The following is a 17,182-nucleotide window of genomic DNA, read 5'->3' on the forward strand; positions in this document are numbered from 1 at the left end:
AGCTTTTGCTTCTGGCTCATTTGAATGTATGGCGTTGCCTTGCTGGCTCCCGAGCTTTCTAGCGGCCGGCCCTTGTGGTTGTAGGCCCTTGTTTGTATTTTTTAATGTGTAATAAAGTTTTCTTATAAAAAAAAAAAAAAACAGGACGGGCCTCTTTACCAAGCATTAGCAAACTTGAGGAAATTTAGCATACAGACACCAGACCAACAAGTGAATTTATACGATCAGAAGAAAATTTATTTCAGGGTAACACACAAACTAATCTTCAGCTCGATAACACTGAAAGTAAATATAAGTGGAGTAGAACAGTGCGTAATACACAGAGTAGCAGTGCCTTTGTTACATTTACCATCTCCGTAGGGGATTTAAAGTGTCCTGAACTGGATGGTGAATGGTGAACTGACTGGAAAACCAGCAGAATGGATGGCTGCAAGAGTAAATGTCCTCCATTGAACGTTTGCCAAATTCTCGAGTTGCAAGGATGCTCCGCCCTACTCTGACTGCTCAGAGCGGTGGTGGACTGTCTATGGTCCGCAGGTTCAGTCTCTTGCTGTTGCTATTGCCAGCTATGCTTGTCACAACTGCTTGAGTGGAGATGCAGACCTAAAATATAAGTGTGCTGGAATGGGATCAGGGGTTTACTGAACCTCGTAAATACTAATGCCAAGGGGTGCAGTATTTACTTAAAGATGTGGTTTTACTGGGTGCAGAAGGCACCTTCTATTCAAAGTTTCTTCTTAAAAAGTAAGAATTACATGCAGAATTGGTGCTGTATTTTTCCTCCAATAAATTATGGTTGGTTTAACCTGCAGAAAGTAACTTGGTGTAAACAGTGGGGCAGTGGTCAGACTGAGCTCCAGAGGGAATGAGGTTTACTGACTAATTCCTTGTTCCAAACCATTTCTCAGCTCGGAGTCCTAGTCTGGTAACACCCTCCCCCACTACACCCATGAAGACAGAACCATTTCCTTTCTTTTTGCTTCGCACTAGTTCCTCCAACTTTCCGGCAGCTCCTCTTCATCAGGGATGGATCTGGATTAAGAGGGAGAGTATTCTCACTCCATGCCTCGGCCGTGGAATGACCTCCCTCCTCATCTGAGGGACCTCTCGGGTCATCTTGTTTTTAAAAAGGCTTTAAACATGTTTTTTTTTTTTTTTGCATTTGTGCTTCATTTTCTATCTCTCAATTTTACTTTATTCCCTTACTCCCCCATTTTAGCGCCATGATACCTCACTGGTGTCTACGTGCAATATGTATTCATTAATCCATTTAATTATAATGGAGTTCATCTGTTTGGCTTAAGATGATCTTAGTTAAACTCCAAAACTCTCCCCCTCTTCCTTGACCTGTTGTCAGTCAGCTCAAGAGAATGTCAAAACAGTCCAGAAAAAAATGCTTTCCCTGGTGTCAGCATTGGTCAGAAAAACAGCAGCTCAAGTTTCTTAAAGAAGCAAAAGAAGTCCAAATGATGATTTGGTCGTGTTTTCATCCCCCCAGCGAGCTGTCTTTAGCAGGGCTGTCTTCTGGGTGACTGAAGGAGCATTCAGCACAGATCCCTAGCTTTTGCAGGGGCCCCACACACCTGCTGCAAATTATATTCACATATTTATAAGGCAAGCCCGACATTTTATTTATTAATCATGAGGCAGCTACTACAAAGAGCAGAATTCTGTAGCTGCCATGTTGCTCCTTTACATGGTGTCTTTATAAATTACAATCAGGTGCTTTGCCACCAGGCAGAAAAAGAATACATGAGGCCCCTTTTGAAGTTTTTGGCCCAAGCCCCGCAAAAAACCTCCGACACTCCTGGTCTCTATGGAGTGGAGTAGTCATCACCCTTGCCCACTATACTTCCAATGAAGTTCTACCAGGCAGATTGAGCAAGTGATTGCAGGTGTATTTACAGGTGACAATAGCATCTTGGCAAAATGAGAGCAGGTTTGTATCCATGCAATAAGTTGTATTTTCCTCTACCTTGCCATGCATGAAGGGCTTCTAGGTGGATGGAGTGTCAACAACTGAAGTTGTTTGACAAACTATAATTGCTTTAAAACTAATGAACACAAAACTAAGGACCTACAACAATATGGCCTGAAAGATATCAACTCAAGCATAGTTAGGGGAGTGTAGATGTACTGCTCTATCTGTTCATCTACATGCCCTAATGATATTGTGGAGGTTAATATCTTGCTTTCAACATGGCTGCAGGTCGATATTTCAAAGTGGATATTGTGGTCCTTCACCACACCTGACGGCACAATCAAAAGCCGCAAACCTGCGTGCGCAGTCTTCATCCTGATGGTGACATCTCTGCACATTGCAGGATGAGGAACCACTGCAAACATTCACTTGGAGCAGACAGGATAATGGGTATCCTCCTCAAACCACCCCCAGTTGAATGGCTGAGTCCACTGAGCACCTAGGTGCATCCTTTCCGGACGCTCTGCCACTGCAGGTGCTGGGATGCGGCTCAGACTTCCAGCTCCATTGGAAATACTAAAATGAAGCCCAGCACAGAACATGTGTGCTTCCGGGGCACCTGATTATGCATGAAGGCCCATCCAAGGTATCCATAGTCCCACAAAACTGGACTCAATTTACACCGGAATCTCAAAGCCAACTCCACTCTGCAGCCCGCCTACCACTGTGGAAAAGTAAAAGAATGATAATGCTGGGTGTGAAGAGGAAAACACACAGTAAATAACTGACCAAGGCTGTTTTTTGAGCCAGACAAACAAAATGGCCAACACTTTTGACTCTATTTGTGGTGAGTTCACTCGAAGAGGGAGAACACACCAAATACCTATCCCCATATTAAAGGGACTGCCCCAATTGCGCCAACAGAACTGCATATTTTAATTATACTCGCACCTAGAAGCCCTTACAACTACCCTGCTCCCTTCACTTGAAACGGGAAGATGAAGTGGTTTGAGGTAGGGGAATTAAAGTGCACACCCTTTTCTCTTCCAAAATGGATACGTTTCCCTTCTTTTCAACTTCCTGAAAATGGGAGACGTGCTAAGTACTACTGAAGACAATGTATTGGCATGCAGCTAGTCAGAGGTTTTATCAGGAATAAATTACCCCCTTTCCATCATGGCAAAGGGGGCCATTTGCTTGGTGAAAGGGTGAAGATGACGGGTAGGAAGAGAGGGGGCAGAGAGAGAGAACTGTGGACGGAAGCTAGCGAGAGAGGGGACACAAGGAGCAAAGAGATTGAAAGGTGTGAGGGCATTCTGAAAAAATAAATGGATAGAGGAAAGGGCAGTGCATAATTTGTGCCAGTAGCTGCAAGTGGTTGGCACCAGTACTCATTTTGGGGGCTGGAACATATTTTTCTTCATCAGACGTTCACCTAGTCTGATACAGAGGAAGACAGAAAAGGTAGAAGGACGGAGGAAGAGAAGTATATGAAAGCGATGACAAAGGGAGAAAGCAGGGCTGAAACAGAAGCTGTACAGTTGAGAAAGAGAGACCCAATGAGGAGAGTGGTGGAAGGAGGAGGCATAAGGTGGAATCAAATCAAAATGATGCATCCTTGGTATTCATCAACCCTGGTGGTGGACTCATAATAATAATAATTAATATTTTACAAAATAAGCACGGAGAGATGCACTTGTGCTTAGGGATGAGGGCCTCATAGTACAGAAACGACGTAATACAGTATTACAGTGTCCTGCAAAGAGCTTAAGGGAGTGATTGCGGCTTCCCAAGAGCAGAGTGCAGCAGAAAGAGAAGAAGAACATGCGGGTGAGTGTGAGGCAGGCTGTGTTGGCGATAAAACAAATGGAGAAGGTGAGAGATACGACAGAACTGCGAGCAGAGATAAAAGATGAGGAGTGGAGGAGATGGAAGGCAGAAATGAGATTTAATATGGAAGGAGAGGGATGGAAAAGGTGGTGAGGGAGGAACAGGGATGCCTTGGAAGGTAGGGGGGAGATGATAGGAGAAGTGAGGAGAAGCAGAGGGAGTGTAGAGAGAAGCCGGAACACTATCAGTGGGTTTGACATGAAAACAACTGATCCTGATGAGCAGGGGGGAGTTGAGCCCTGAATCAGAATGAAGCCCTCATCTAAAGGCCGATTCTGTGTCCTGTCAAAGGACCAAAAATACATTCTCATCCTGCAAACATAATTTGTTGCTTGACTGGTAATGCCATTATTTAACGTCTGGACTCCCGGTGTAAGTTTTGAAAGCGTCCCAACATGGTAAAATCCCACTTTTGGCCTCAAATGAGTCTTCTGGTGACTTTTTACAATTTGTATCCGTTCACTCTGCCAAGTAGTCTCAGGTATCAAAATGAAGACACTTGAAGATGCTCTTGGGCAGTCATCCAGCGAGAAGCAGCTGGGTGCATTCTTTAATCCCTCTGTGGTGCCACCTTGATTGTGAAAAAGTATCATTTGTGAGGTCGCTCCTTGGAAGCCATTGATACGACTCACTTGGGTGGTCAACAATCTGTGCGTCCCAATGTCCAAATCTTGCAGATGGTGAAAGACAATGATCAGATGCCATTCATGTGTCCCCCTCTCCACCCAAGCTATTTGAAGTCAACATCACAGTAACCCTGATGGACACTTTCTGGTCCTCACCAACAACTGCTTTTAGCTGCTTTGGAGTTCTGAGTCAGAAGAAAACTTGTGATTGTGCAATACCTCAGAAACATTGTTTTCTAAGACATCCTGTGATCTTGCTAGCTGGTAAAAATGACCATCAACATGGAAAATGCCATAGCTGAACCATCCAATTTAGAAAAGGATGCATCCAACTTACCCGTTTGTTTCTCTATGGTTAGGTTCATCTCAATTAAAGAATCAGTTTGGCTCCCATAAGAACTCAGGGAGATTGTGGTCAACATCTTTCACTGGACAGTGCACTTTTCACGTCCCCGCTCTTCCCCTAGCACCTTAGAACGGATGTACTTCAGATCGCTGTTAACGCTGGGTCGCCTAGCAGCTGGCGAGACCATGCCATAGGCCTCTCCAGCCTCTTTGAAGCGGCGCCGTACGTGGAAGGGCTTCTGACGGAAGGCCTCACCACCCTGCTGCAGGGAGAGCCGGCGATGGAGGGCAGGGCTCATCTCATGGGGCAACTTGGCCAGGCCAAGGAGCACCCGGAACATCTCATCCACATTGGTGTTCTTCTTAGCTGAGATCTCCAGGTATGCACCATTTTCATCGCCTGCCACAAGGCGCTCTGCATCATCCATCCGCACCTGGCGGCGGTGGCCTTCGGCCCGGTCACTCTTGTTGCCGCATATGACCATCGGGAAGGCACCTGGCTCTTTGGCTTTGTCTTTAACACATGACTTCACCTCCAGGATTTGGTTCCGCAGCCTCTTCACTTCCTCGAAGGATTCACGGTTGTCGAGACTAAAGACCAGAATGAAGACATCACCTGGGTGGTAAAGGAGAGATAAAGAAAGTGCCTCAAAAACCAAACCTACAATAAAAATCTAAAATATTAACATTGTATAAGATTCTCTTAAAAGTTCACTGGAAAATAAAACATAACCAACATTTTACACAAAAGATGATAAAAGAAACAATGATCAGGACACTGAGAAAATTGAACCAAAGATGAAAATACAAAAATAAATATTTCACTAAAAAGAACACAAAGCAAAAAAAGAGGAACTAAAAATAAAATGAGGCTCGAAAATTAAATAGGGAAATACAACACACTGATGTTAAGTCTGTACCTAACTGGGAATTGAATCTAAAGCTCAATGAATAAACTAAAACGAAAACTAGAGTACACTGCAATTAGGAATTGAAATCACCAATGAAATTAGGGATTAAAACTGCAATTAGTCATTAAAACTAAACATAAAATTCGGAACTATACCTAGGAACTACAACAGTAATTGTGAATTCAAACAAAGTGGCATTTTAAACTACAACTAAAACTGAAAGGGAAAACTAAAAATAAAATTGCAATTAGCAAGTAAAACTGAAGCAAGGTTCTAACAAGTAAGAATCAACGGTAAAACTGTAATATAGGAATAACATTCAAATTAATTAAAACTAAAATTGATAGCCAAAACTGAAACCAGGCTCTAACGTTAGCAATAAATGTTCACAAATAAAATTAGGATTTATGCAAACTTAAGCGAGGCCCTTAAATTGAAAATAAAAAGTTATGGTGCCTCCTGATAAGCTAAGATAGAGAGGAATGATTTCTCAAGGTGCCCACCTCCGCTGTCATAAGAAGCGGACAGTGTAGGGAGAAAGAGAGGTAGCCACCTACTCAGATAATAGCCAGAGGAAATGAATATGTGAGCGAATGCATGTGTGATATACTAGAGAAATGCCTCTTTCATACATTATCTTATGAGGGAGAGGTGTGGCACAGTGGCCAGAGTTGCTCACTTCGGAGTGCAGGGCTCCCGGTCGATCACTGGCAGCAGTTCGGCTCAGCATCATGTGACTCTGGGCAATAGCTCACTTATTCTCCCTGACGGTCGAAGCACCTTGAAATCCTTAAGGGGGTGATATGTTTGTGCTTTTCAGATAGGAATTATTATTTATCCCCAAGTATGGTACGCGGGCTCCTTGCCCCATTCCAGTTGTCCTATTGGGCACATTGAGTGGCATCTGTTTTGTCTTCGGGACCATTTACAGGATTTTAAAATGGTTGCTGATTAGAAGTGTGCGCCTGGGATTAGAGCCATTAATATGCCCCCAGAAGAGAGACAGCCCAGTTCCTCAGCCTCCACTTCTCCACCACGGTCTTCTCAACCTGGCGACGTGTCAATGGAGATTTGTGGGGTCCCCATGTGACACTGGTATGCAAGCCAACTGTATTGCTCCCTCTTAAAGTACACACAGGGGAGGGCAAGTACAGCCCCCAGGGTAGGTGAAGGCCTGGACTCCGGCATGGGAACAGCTGAACAAGTATTGTTTGCCTGGCGGATAGGAACTTCCTAAGGGAGAAATCAGTGTCCAGGGCAATCTCTTCTCAGAGCAACAAAGGTGAGTGCCAGGCCTGCAAAGCAGGGCTATTAAGAGATGGAAGTATAACTCTACTGAGCTGCTAAGGGGGCGGTTGTCAGACCCCCCACCACCGGAAGTCACTGGAGAGGGCTGAAAAGGTCCAGCACCAGGAACATCCAGCAAGTGGCAGGTAAGGAAACGAACAGGGTTGTCCCTCGGATTGGGTTGCGAAAAACTAGCAGGGTCAATGGGGTTAGCCCTTGCCTTAAAAGGGGCAAATAGGTGGTGCAGGTCATTCTGCCAGTTCACCCATCCAGTTTCCTGCTCCCGGGTTTTCAACGAGAAGGAAAGGTGTATTTCAAAAATTCATGCCAATGGGCTGTTCTGTGTCCAGTACATACTTTGAGATGCTCATCGCCTTACCGGAGTGGGCATTAAACAAAGCACGCTTGCAAGAAGCGGGGGGAGTTGCACTACCTGGACATCATCTTTTTTATTTTAATCTGTTTATCCTGGAAATCTTCCTCTTCATGGGTCACCCAGAAACTAAGGAGTGCAGTAAACTTCTTGATGCTTTCCAGGTTTTGGCAGAATTCTTAGCTATCCCTCGAGCAGAGGGAAAACAGTAGGCCTAGACATTGAGTTTCACTCTGTAGCTAGGGTTGTCTGGCTGCCCCAAGGCAAGGCCCTCGCCCATAAGGAGGCATTACCAATGATGTCTGGGCATGAGAAGGCAACCTTCAGAGAGATTCGATGCTGGGTGGGTCAGCTAACCTTCGCAGTCAAGGTGATATGTCAGAGGAGTTTTTGTACACAGATTGGCCTCGACAACCCCCCCCCCCCCATGTTAAGACTAGTAGCTGGGGTAAAAGATGGCCTTTAGAACGTGAGACATGTTTCTGAGCAAGTTCAATGGTACAAGAAATTGAGTTGATCCCTGAGTGATAGCAACCAGCAAATGCTATTGGCTCTTACATCTGGGAACAAGGGCTCTGAAATCATCGTATTGTATTGTATTGCAGCATTTATATAGCACTTACTACCCAGTATGTAGGATGTTGAAGCACTTGCCTTCATGGGTAGTATGCTACACCTTGTAGGGTGTTTGGTTGGAAGGATGTTAGCTTTGCTTTGATCCTATGTGAGACATCTTTCTATGTTGTGTGTCATGACCACCAAGGTGCGATTATCGTGGTGCGGGGTGCAGCAGTGTCGTGGATAATGAAGTGTGAGAAACAGGCACATAGTTTTATATTTTTAAGTATGCTGGTAGCTTTGAACAACTCTGTAGGTTCCTTTATGTTATTTCTTAAGATTATATTCTACTTAGCTGGTTACTGCACTGGGGGTGTCCAATCTAAGAATTTGTGTGTAGTTCTGATCATGATCTGGCATGGTTGAAGGGAGAGCGAAGTGGAGAAATCTATTGGGAAGGACATTGTTATCATCATCTCATATCTGTTATCGCAAGATGTAATGAAGCAATTAGAGTGTATAGATATTTCAGACATGTAGTGGTGAGCTATATTAAAGTCCTTTGAACTGTCCAGCAGTTTGTGCCATAACTCTTCAGTTATTCCATGCCTGTTCATTTGGTGGTCAGTTTTTGGGCTGTACAGTAATGGTGAGGAACAACCATTGTAGCAGATATGCCTTATGAGAATGTAAGAGGTAAAAGTTACAATCTGCTGCTGACCATTGCGTATTATGGTCTTAAATTTATTGTGGGCCATAACTGTTCTATATTCAAGTACTTAAACTACATAATGCCACGGCAAACCCTAGGCTAGCCCTTTTAGGTTACCTTCATATCAAAAACAGTTTGCTGGTTGGGTTGTTTTCAATCTGTGGGTTGTAAACAGAGGCTTGCCCTTGGGGGTGTGACTGTTTTTTGGGCTCTGTTGCTGGGATGTGGGTTGGAGCAGTCATGTAGGAATTAGCCATGTTGTCAGCTGTCTTGTGAAAGTGTATATGCTGCTGGGTGCTTCTAATGCTAGCTTGTAGAGAGTTCCAGAGCTTGGTAGCTTATACTGCAAAAGGCCTCCTTCGGATTTCTTATGGTAAGGTGGTATGATAAGTGGTGCAAGCCTAGAGGGCAGTGTCTTGTTGTGGTTTTATTGCTTAAATTTAACTTGTAGCTATAGTGGTCTTTTCAATGGGAGTCTCTATGAACAGTGCAGAGGGCATTGAACATTGCCCTTCTAGCTATATGTAGTCAGTGTTGCAATTGTAGGACTGGATTCATGCGTTTACTTAGGCAATTCTTGATGGACATTCATGTGGCCCACAACATGGGCTCTTCGGTGGTTTATAGACCAATACTCTCTTGAGCTCTTCCCGCTTATCATGCCTTTTACTATGGGCTAGAGTGCTGGCCAACTAAAATGCTAGCCTTTGGTCTGTTAGCTATGCTGAAGTACAGCTTCTAACTGGGGGATGACTGGTTATCGGTTAATTCTGCACTTGATGGGACACTTGGTAGGGTGGCAGCTGCAGGTGAGCATTGAGCGGTAGGGCAGGCATTTTGCAGGGATGGAGGAAGAAGCTGCAGAGGCACTGTCCTATGTTTATTGACAAAGGATCAGTGAGCTGGAGCTGGAAGCAGATCTGGAGATGACACTTCCTGGATAAACTGTGGGCACTGGCTGGTTGGATATCAGTGAGTTAGATGAGTATATGCTGGTCACACAGTATAGGAAAAAATAAGTTAAGTGTCTGAATAACTTCATGTGGGTGTAAAGTATAGGGTAATTAAATGTGGCCTATGACTTGTCAGCAGCAGTTCAAGCTTTTGTGGGCTGGACCTACAGAACCAATAGGTTAAGGGTCCACCTGGTGGCAGTGGCATACTTTGCCAAATTGGGGAGTCTTGAAGATCCAACAAAGGAGCATTACCAGAAAGCAGTGATGAAAGGTTGGGGCAGGTTGACGAAACCACTTCAGAATACCAGGCTGCCCACTAACTTCAGACTATAAGACTCAATTTTGGGTGGAATGCTGGGCATGTGCGCATTGGAGTTTGAGATGATACTCTTCTGGGACGCCTTTACACTAGTGTGCTTTGGGACTTTCAGGGTTAAAGGTTGGTGTCCCCATCAAAAAGACTACACCATGGGGATGGGCTGGGGTGGAGGGGAGTTACGTTGGGGGATGGCTCCATGGAAGTTAGGATGTGCAAATTCGGGCTGCAAAAGGCTAAATAATTAGGCCGGCTTGACTCGGAGATCCTAAATGCTGCCGAATCTGCCTCATCAGTGTGTACATGGACAGAAGGCTTAGGAGGAGTTCCTGTCTGTGCATGAGAATTTATCCCCTTTGACCATATTTTAATATCAGGCAGTCTTGAGGATGGACGTGGGTGGGCTGGGGAAGCAGCCACAGAATTTTGGAACATTCCTTCTCATTGGGGCAGCATGTATGGCGGCCTGGGTAAGCATGCATGAAGAGGCTATTCTGAAGATTGATTGATGGGCACTAATAATTCTATGTTGAACAGGTTCCTTGGTAACGAGGCAATGGGGACCATGTTCAGGATTTCTCTCTCTCCTACAGAGTTTGCAAACATATGTGACGATCCTGAATTCCCCAACTTCACCCCTTTCCCTCAACTCTGCTCCCTTCAACCTGCAGACCGGAGTACTACTCTACCTTCCTTCCAAGGTCATCCATCATTGTCCTCATGTTCTTTGCCACCCACCTGTCTCTCCAGATAATTTTTATCAGCTTCCAGGAAGCCCAAAACTAGAATTCATTTTTGACACTTTATAGTCCCCATCAAAATAAGTAAGCACTGGGCCCCACAGCTTGTCTAAGGCATGTTTGAGGTACCAAGGCCGTACACCAGATTCTCATTGCCCGAGAGTGACCAAAATCTTCACCATGGAAACCTGGTCCTTAACTCAAAAAGCCATGATCACTTGCCTAGCCACCAATACTAAATATGATATGTTTCTGCCCCTTACAGAATGCAACAGGCATATTTCCTGGGCTGGTATCCCCAGCATGACTCTTTAGGCAGCACTCACAGGTGCCCCAACCATATGCTGCACAGCATCCCTTCCACCAACCAGTAAGTGGATATTTTTGGACAACTCCACAGAATGTGTGGCTGGGTCCCCAGTTGCCAGAGTGTAGTGCATTCTATATAAATCATATACAATTTCTCTTCTCAGGGCAAGCCTGACGAAGTTTGTCACCCTCAAGAAAATATTAAAACATTAGTCAGCATCTAAAGAAATACATAGCTCACTTTCCCAGTGCAGTTGACATATGGTTTAGCATTTAGGGGAAGTTGGTTCAGAAGAGCATGAAGTTGTGACACTAGTTGCCTCAAGGATTAAAGTGACTGCAGGGTTTTCTCAAAAATAGGTCTCTGGATGCCCCTTTCTTGACCTAAGGTTTAGGAAACGTAGTGGTGCACTTGCAGGTAGCGGAACGCTCCGCTTTGGTGAGAGCATATTCTGCTTTCACTTATTCAAACAATTTAACTTTCCATCATTAAAATGTTCACACAATCTACAGCAACCTCCTTTCTCCCATGCAGACAATCCCTTCTTATCCAAACCAAGCCTAAAGGAGATATTCCCAAACAATGGGGAGAATGGTAATGAGTATACAGCCAGTCCCCCTTTTTTAGCCACCTTGTCCCTAGCCCTCCAACATGCTCCTAGCGACTGGAGAGGCAAATAGGCCACTCTCCATCGGATCTCTTAAGATCCAAGGGACATCTCCTCCCAAGAGGCGAGATTCCGATCAATAAAGCACCATGATGTTTATGTTTCTCCATGCCACCACTCAGCCATATACCGAAGCTAGGAGGCCTAGTAGTAATGCAATAGGTGAAGTACCCCAAACTCAACCCATCCCGTCTCAGATGCTCCAAGCACTGCGCCAAGCTCAAACTAAGTCTTTTCCATCCCGAGATGTATGTTGTGTAGAGTTACTATAGGCAATTGATGTCTCTGTGTGCTATGCACAGAGGGATGGGTAACTTGAAATATATAATATCTTGGGTAGAATCATCATTTTATAGGCCGCCATTCTGCTCACCCAAGATAACGTCTGCTTACTCCAGGTTTGCATTGTAGATTTAAAGGAACAAAATAAAATAGAAAAATTGTTAGCTGTGCAAGTGCACAGGTTGGGGGATCAGCCTGATCCCCAGAAATTGGATATCTGCAATTAACCATCTAAATGAAGTGTGCGCCTGCAGAGTTTTCAACAATGTTGTCCTCAATTTGTGGAGGTTAACTCAGAAACCCAATGCTGCCTGACACCTCTCTAATTTGTCCATCACTTCACTCAGAGAGCACTTCTGATCTGTGAAAGTGAGCAAGTCAATGTACATGAACGCCGTTACTCTGAAAACATCATGACCCAACTAAATGCCCTTATTGTGAATATTTCTCCTGATTCTCTTCTGAAATGATTTCATAATCAGAGCAAAGAAAAGCGGTGAAGGGGCAGCCCTCACTCATCCCCTTTTGTGTATTCCCACAGAGCTGTTTGCCTGCAATCAAAGCAGACATTTGCCCTTGGCCGATGACAGCTGGCAAGTACCCACTGGAAAAAAAGTCAACTGGACTTCAAATTCCAGCACACTCACCATAAACCCCCAAACCACCTGGTGAAAAGTCTTCTCGGCACTGCCACCCTCACCCTCTGCCTGGCCAAGTCTGTCAAGTGCATGGTCTATTTTATATTGTCGCTTATGCCTTGTCCCTTAACAAAGAGTGTTTGATCAGCGTGGATTAGAGAAGGCAAGGCATCTTATAGCGTGGTGGCAAGGACTTTTGTGAACACCTTTTCTTCCACATTTAATAGCGATATAGAACAATACAAGGCACAGAGGAGGATCACTAATATTGTTGCTTCATCCATGTTTGAGGTCACCTCTCCTGTGTCTTGGAAGCCTTTGAAGGCCTCTGTCATTAAAAGCAGCAGTCGGTGAATGAAGGTCTTAAAAAGAAGGCCCTTCCACGCGCCACTTCTTGAATGAGTGAAGTTTTATTTCCAGTTTAATACAGGTGACCAACCCCGGCAAATGCCCATCTCCAACTGCCACCTGAAAGTTGCATTTAGACAAACATTTACACATACTGCCTTCTACATTCCATGCTCCCCGAGATAATATTACAGTACAAAATATCTCCCCCAACAATAAAACAAAACTTTCCACAATAAAAAAGAAAAATTTGAAAAACGTGCACAAATATCACAATAACCATAAGTTACAAAACTGTTTCCATACTAAAATAAACTAGAAAATAGATTCAACAAGAATATACTTCTCCAAACACATTAATTGATAATACATAATCACCCAACTTTCCAGGTATCTTCTTGTGTCGCACACTTCTTCGTAATGGCAATGTATTTTTATGCAATGATGTATCTTGACCCAATTAACTGATCAACAAATTCTGATTCTTTCATCTTCTCACTTCAGTTTCAATACACTTCACCACATTCCTCATATTCCATTTCTTCTCATCCTCCAATATTAATGTATGTTGTCCCACTTGCAGTACATCTTTCGGCCCTGACCACCTTGACATCCCCTTCTTTACAGCAACAGGAAAATGTACATGCACCAAATCTCCCATTACAAACTCACACCTCTTCCTTTTAAACTTGTCACACTTCGTTTAAGAATATTTCATTTGTTTATCGAGAACTCTACTCCGTAACTCAGTTTCGTCAATACTTTTTGAGTTATTTCTACCCATCCAATCTGGAACCGCCTTGATGCATGGTTTCCTAGCTGTAAACAATACAAAAGGGATTCCCCTGTAGAGGAATGAGGAGTTGTGCGATAATTCCTCAGCTCTTCCTTCCAATCTAGCCCACTTTCCAATGACGATTGTACATTGCCCCCCAACACTCGATTGAATCTCCACACCAAACCATTTTCATGTGGATGTCCGACAGCCATCTTGATATGTCTCACACCACATCATCTGACTCAAACTGCGGACCATTATCTGTAATTATTTCTTCAGGATACCCTTCTCTTCGACACACCTCTTCACAAAATTCAATGATGGTCCTGGATTTAACTTCCACCACCAAACTCATTTCAGGCCATTTTGAGTAATAATGCAGAAGAACTACGGCAAACTTCTTTACCACATTCACCAATTTAAATGGACCATATACACCTATACCTAGTTTTTGCCACACTTTCTTAGGAAAATGTATAAGTACCACAGGGGTTTCTTTAACCACATGATATTTATCACTAAAAGACAACTCACACAAACTCTTACAAGCCTTTCCACATCACGATCCACCCCAGGCCACCAAAAATGCTCAAAACCACCTTTTCTTACAAGACATTCTAGAATGTCCCTCATTCAATATGGTCAAAAATCTTTTCCTCAAATATAAGGGTACCAAGAACTGTTCACCTCTTCTTAATATTCTGTCCAGATAAGACAATTCAGACCACACAGACTTATAATATTAGTTAACATAGACATACCCTCACAAGATGACCGTTCCTTCAGCATACTCTTAATTACCCTTTGCAACTCCATATGTTTACTCACAGCCTCCTTCCGTTCACTTTGCGAAATCCCCTTCAGGTTGGTACTCGGTATATCTGCCACCATCCATTCATCTTCATTGTCTAGTTCCTCACCTTGTACCAGTACTATAGATAAACAATCGGCATTCACACTACTCACTCCTGGAACATACTTTACATTGAAGGGAAATTCCTGCAGCCTATACAACCATTTTGCAATGCTCGGTGATGACCTACCTGCTCCTTTCGTGGTAATCACATCCACCAATGGCTTGTGATCCATTCATAGTTCGAATTCCGCACCCCACAAATAATTCTGGAAATGCTGAATGCTCCACCAACACACTAATGCTTCATTTTCTATAGCGAAGTAACTCACTTCAGCACCCTTTAAAGTCCTAGAAGCAAATGCTACCACTCTTTCACCCCCTTTAATACCCTGCATTAAAACAGCTCCTAAACCATGCACATACTTGCATCCGTTGCCACAATAGTACGATATCCAGTGTCAAAGAGTTTCAAATCCACAGCATTCATTTTACACCTTTTAACATCCTTAAACGCATGTTGACACTCTTGCATCCGCTCAAACCTTTGTCCTTTCTTCATTAGAACCCTTATAGGTTTCACCGTCAGAAAGGTGGTTAACATACTTTGCATAATACTCTGTCAATCTTAGAAAATATCTTAACTAATCCTTGTCCTGTAGACAAGGAGTATTTTCATTAGCTTTATCAAATTAGACATGGATATTATGTTCTCATAAGAAATAGTATGACCCAAATACTCAATTTCTTGGGTGCAAACTTAAACTTATCCACCTCAACTGTGAGACCAGCCTTCTCCAGTAAGCTGCACACTGTCCTCAATAACTCAGAAGTAGCTTCCTTGTTTGCTTCCCACAGCAAAATATCGTCCTGAAAGAATCTCTTATTTGGTAGTCCTCCTAACTAATGCTGCATAACACGCTGAAATACAGCAGACGCAAGCCAAAAAGGCAACCAAATAAACCAAAAGTCTCCCTCTGGCATGATAAATTACATAAAATGGCTCAAATTCCGGATGCAACGGTATCTTGTGATACGCACCTGATTAATCAAGTGTTGAATACTATTGACCACCCTTAACACCAGCCAACAACTTACCAATGTTGGGTATGGCATGGCGATCCACCCATACATTGCTATTGAGATCTCTGAGATTCACACACATTCTAATTTTACCATTAGGTTTACGTACAATTACAATCGGACTCAACTACTCTGATAATTCGATTTATTCAATTATGCCATTTTCTAATGAACTGTTCAATTCCTCCTTCAAAACAATTGGCACATTATGTACCTTGTGTAGACATGCCATCACACCTTCCTTCAAAATTACTTTGTGCATAACTTTTCAACATCCCAGTTGTTGTCCAAATAACAGAGGAAACTCTCTCACCCACACTTTGGTTTCCTTTTGATCCAACACCAGAACTTGGTTGTCCCTATTAGGGTCTAATAGTTCCTAATGCATGTTGCTGCCACCAAACCAAAATAAGTTTTCCTTTCTCCACCACCTACACCCAATTCAGAGCACTCCTACCTTTGAAACACAATTTTGTTTGAAAATACCTCAACACCTGTACCTTTGTTCCACACCAACCTACCAGTTCCACGTCTGTTAGCAACACACCTCCTTGTCCCAACCTGCACCAAATTTTCTTATCAACTAATGTATAGTGTGAACAAGAGCCTGCCCACATAGTAACCTCCAACCCATCAACCTTCACCACACATTTAGGTGAAAAATATGGTCCTGACCCACACATCACATTCTTGACTTCATTCGTATAACGCTCTTCTGCCACACTACCAACACTTCTAAATCCTCATCTGACCCAAATTCCTCCTGACACTCCTTCTCCTCAGTCCCACTTTGCTTTAACAGAATCACACTGGGCTGAAATCCATAACTTCTTGATTACACACCCATTAAAAATGTCCCATTCTTTTGCACTTGAAACATTTCATTTTTACAGCAGGACAATTACTTGACGTTGCCACATTCTTCGTGATTCCACATCTCTAACATATCTTCTTGTTGGATTCAGACACTTTATCCCCCTTATTAGTGTCCATTTTCTTAGACCTATCCGATACTTGCAAAGTAGTCTGCACGAGGTCAGCTCTGTTTTCGTGCCTATTATCTTTTTAATTTAATTCTTCAACATAGCGCGAGGTGTTTTCAATGCGTCTAGCAATGATAATAGATTTCTTTAATGATGGTTGCTTCAAACTCAGTAATTTCTCCAGAATTTTCATATTGTAAATGTGATTAATCACTGATCCCTAATGATCGCCTCACGTAGATCTCTAAATTGACATGTTGCAGCTAAAGTTCCTAATGCTACCACATACTGATCCACTGTTTCGCCCAGTAACTGTGCTTGAGAAAAGAAATTGTGGCTCTCTACCACCACACTTAACTTTTTACCATTGTTCTCCTCAAGCGCCTTCATTGCAAATATATAATATATGCTCAACATCAATTTCCTCATCCATATCATACTCACTGTCATCACCTTCATCACATCACATGCCGCAAGGTAAGGTTTTTAAAACTTTCCTACCTTCCACCCCTAAACTGTGCTTTAACATTGCCAGTTTTCTTTTAGCAACAAACACATCTCCACACATAGCCTTCAGGTAAGTCTCAAACGCTTCACTCCAATCT

The 17,182-nt window shown here is 43.3% G+C and overlaps 1 protein-coding gene across 1 annotated transcript in view; it reads right to left on the reverse strand.

Annotated features, from left to right (window-relative positions):
• Positions 1 to 218: 218 nt before the first annotated feature.
• The window catches only part of RASD2 (RASD family member 2), a 71,710-nt gene continuing 54,746 nt past the window's right edge, over positions 219 to 17,182 (reverse strand). The window contains exon 3 of the mRNA XM_085601143.1: positions 219 to 5,398. Within this exon, the coding sequence (XP_085457269.1) occupies positions 4,863 to 5,398 (536 nt within the window). The 3' untranslated portion in view covers positions 219 to 4,862. The remainder of the gene's footprint in view (positions 5,399 to 17,182) is intronic.

The sequence above is a fragment of the Triturus cristatus genome, chromosome 4_2, assembly GCF_964204655.1.
Source record: "Triturus cristatus chromosome 4_2, aTriCri1.1, whole genome shotgun sequence".
NCBI lineage: Eukaryota > Metazoa > Chordata > Amphibia > Caudata > Salamandridae > Triturus > Triturus cristatus.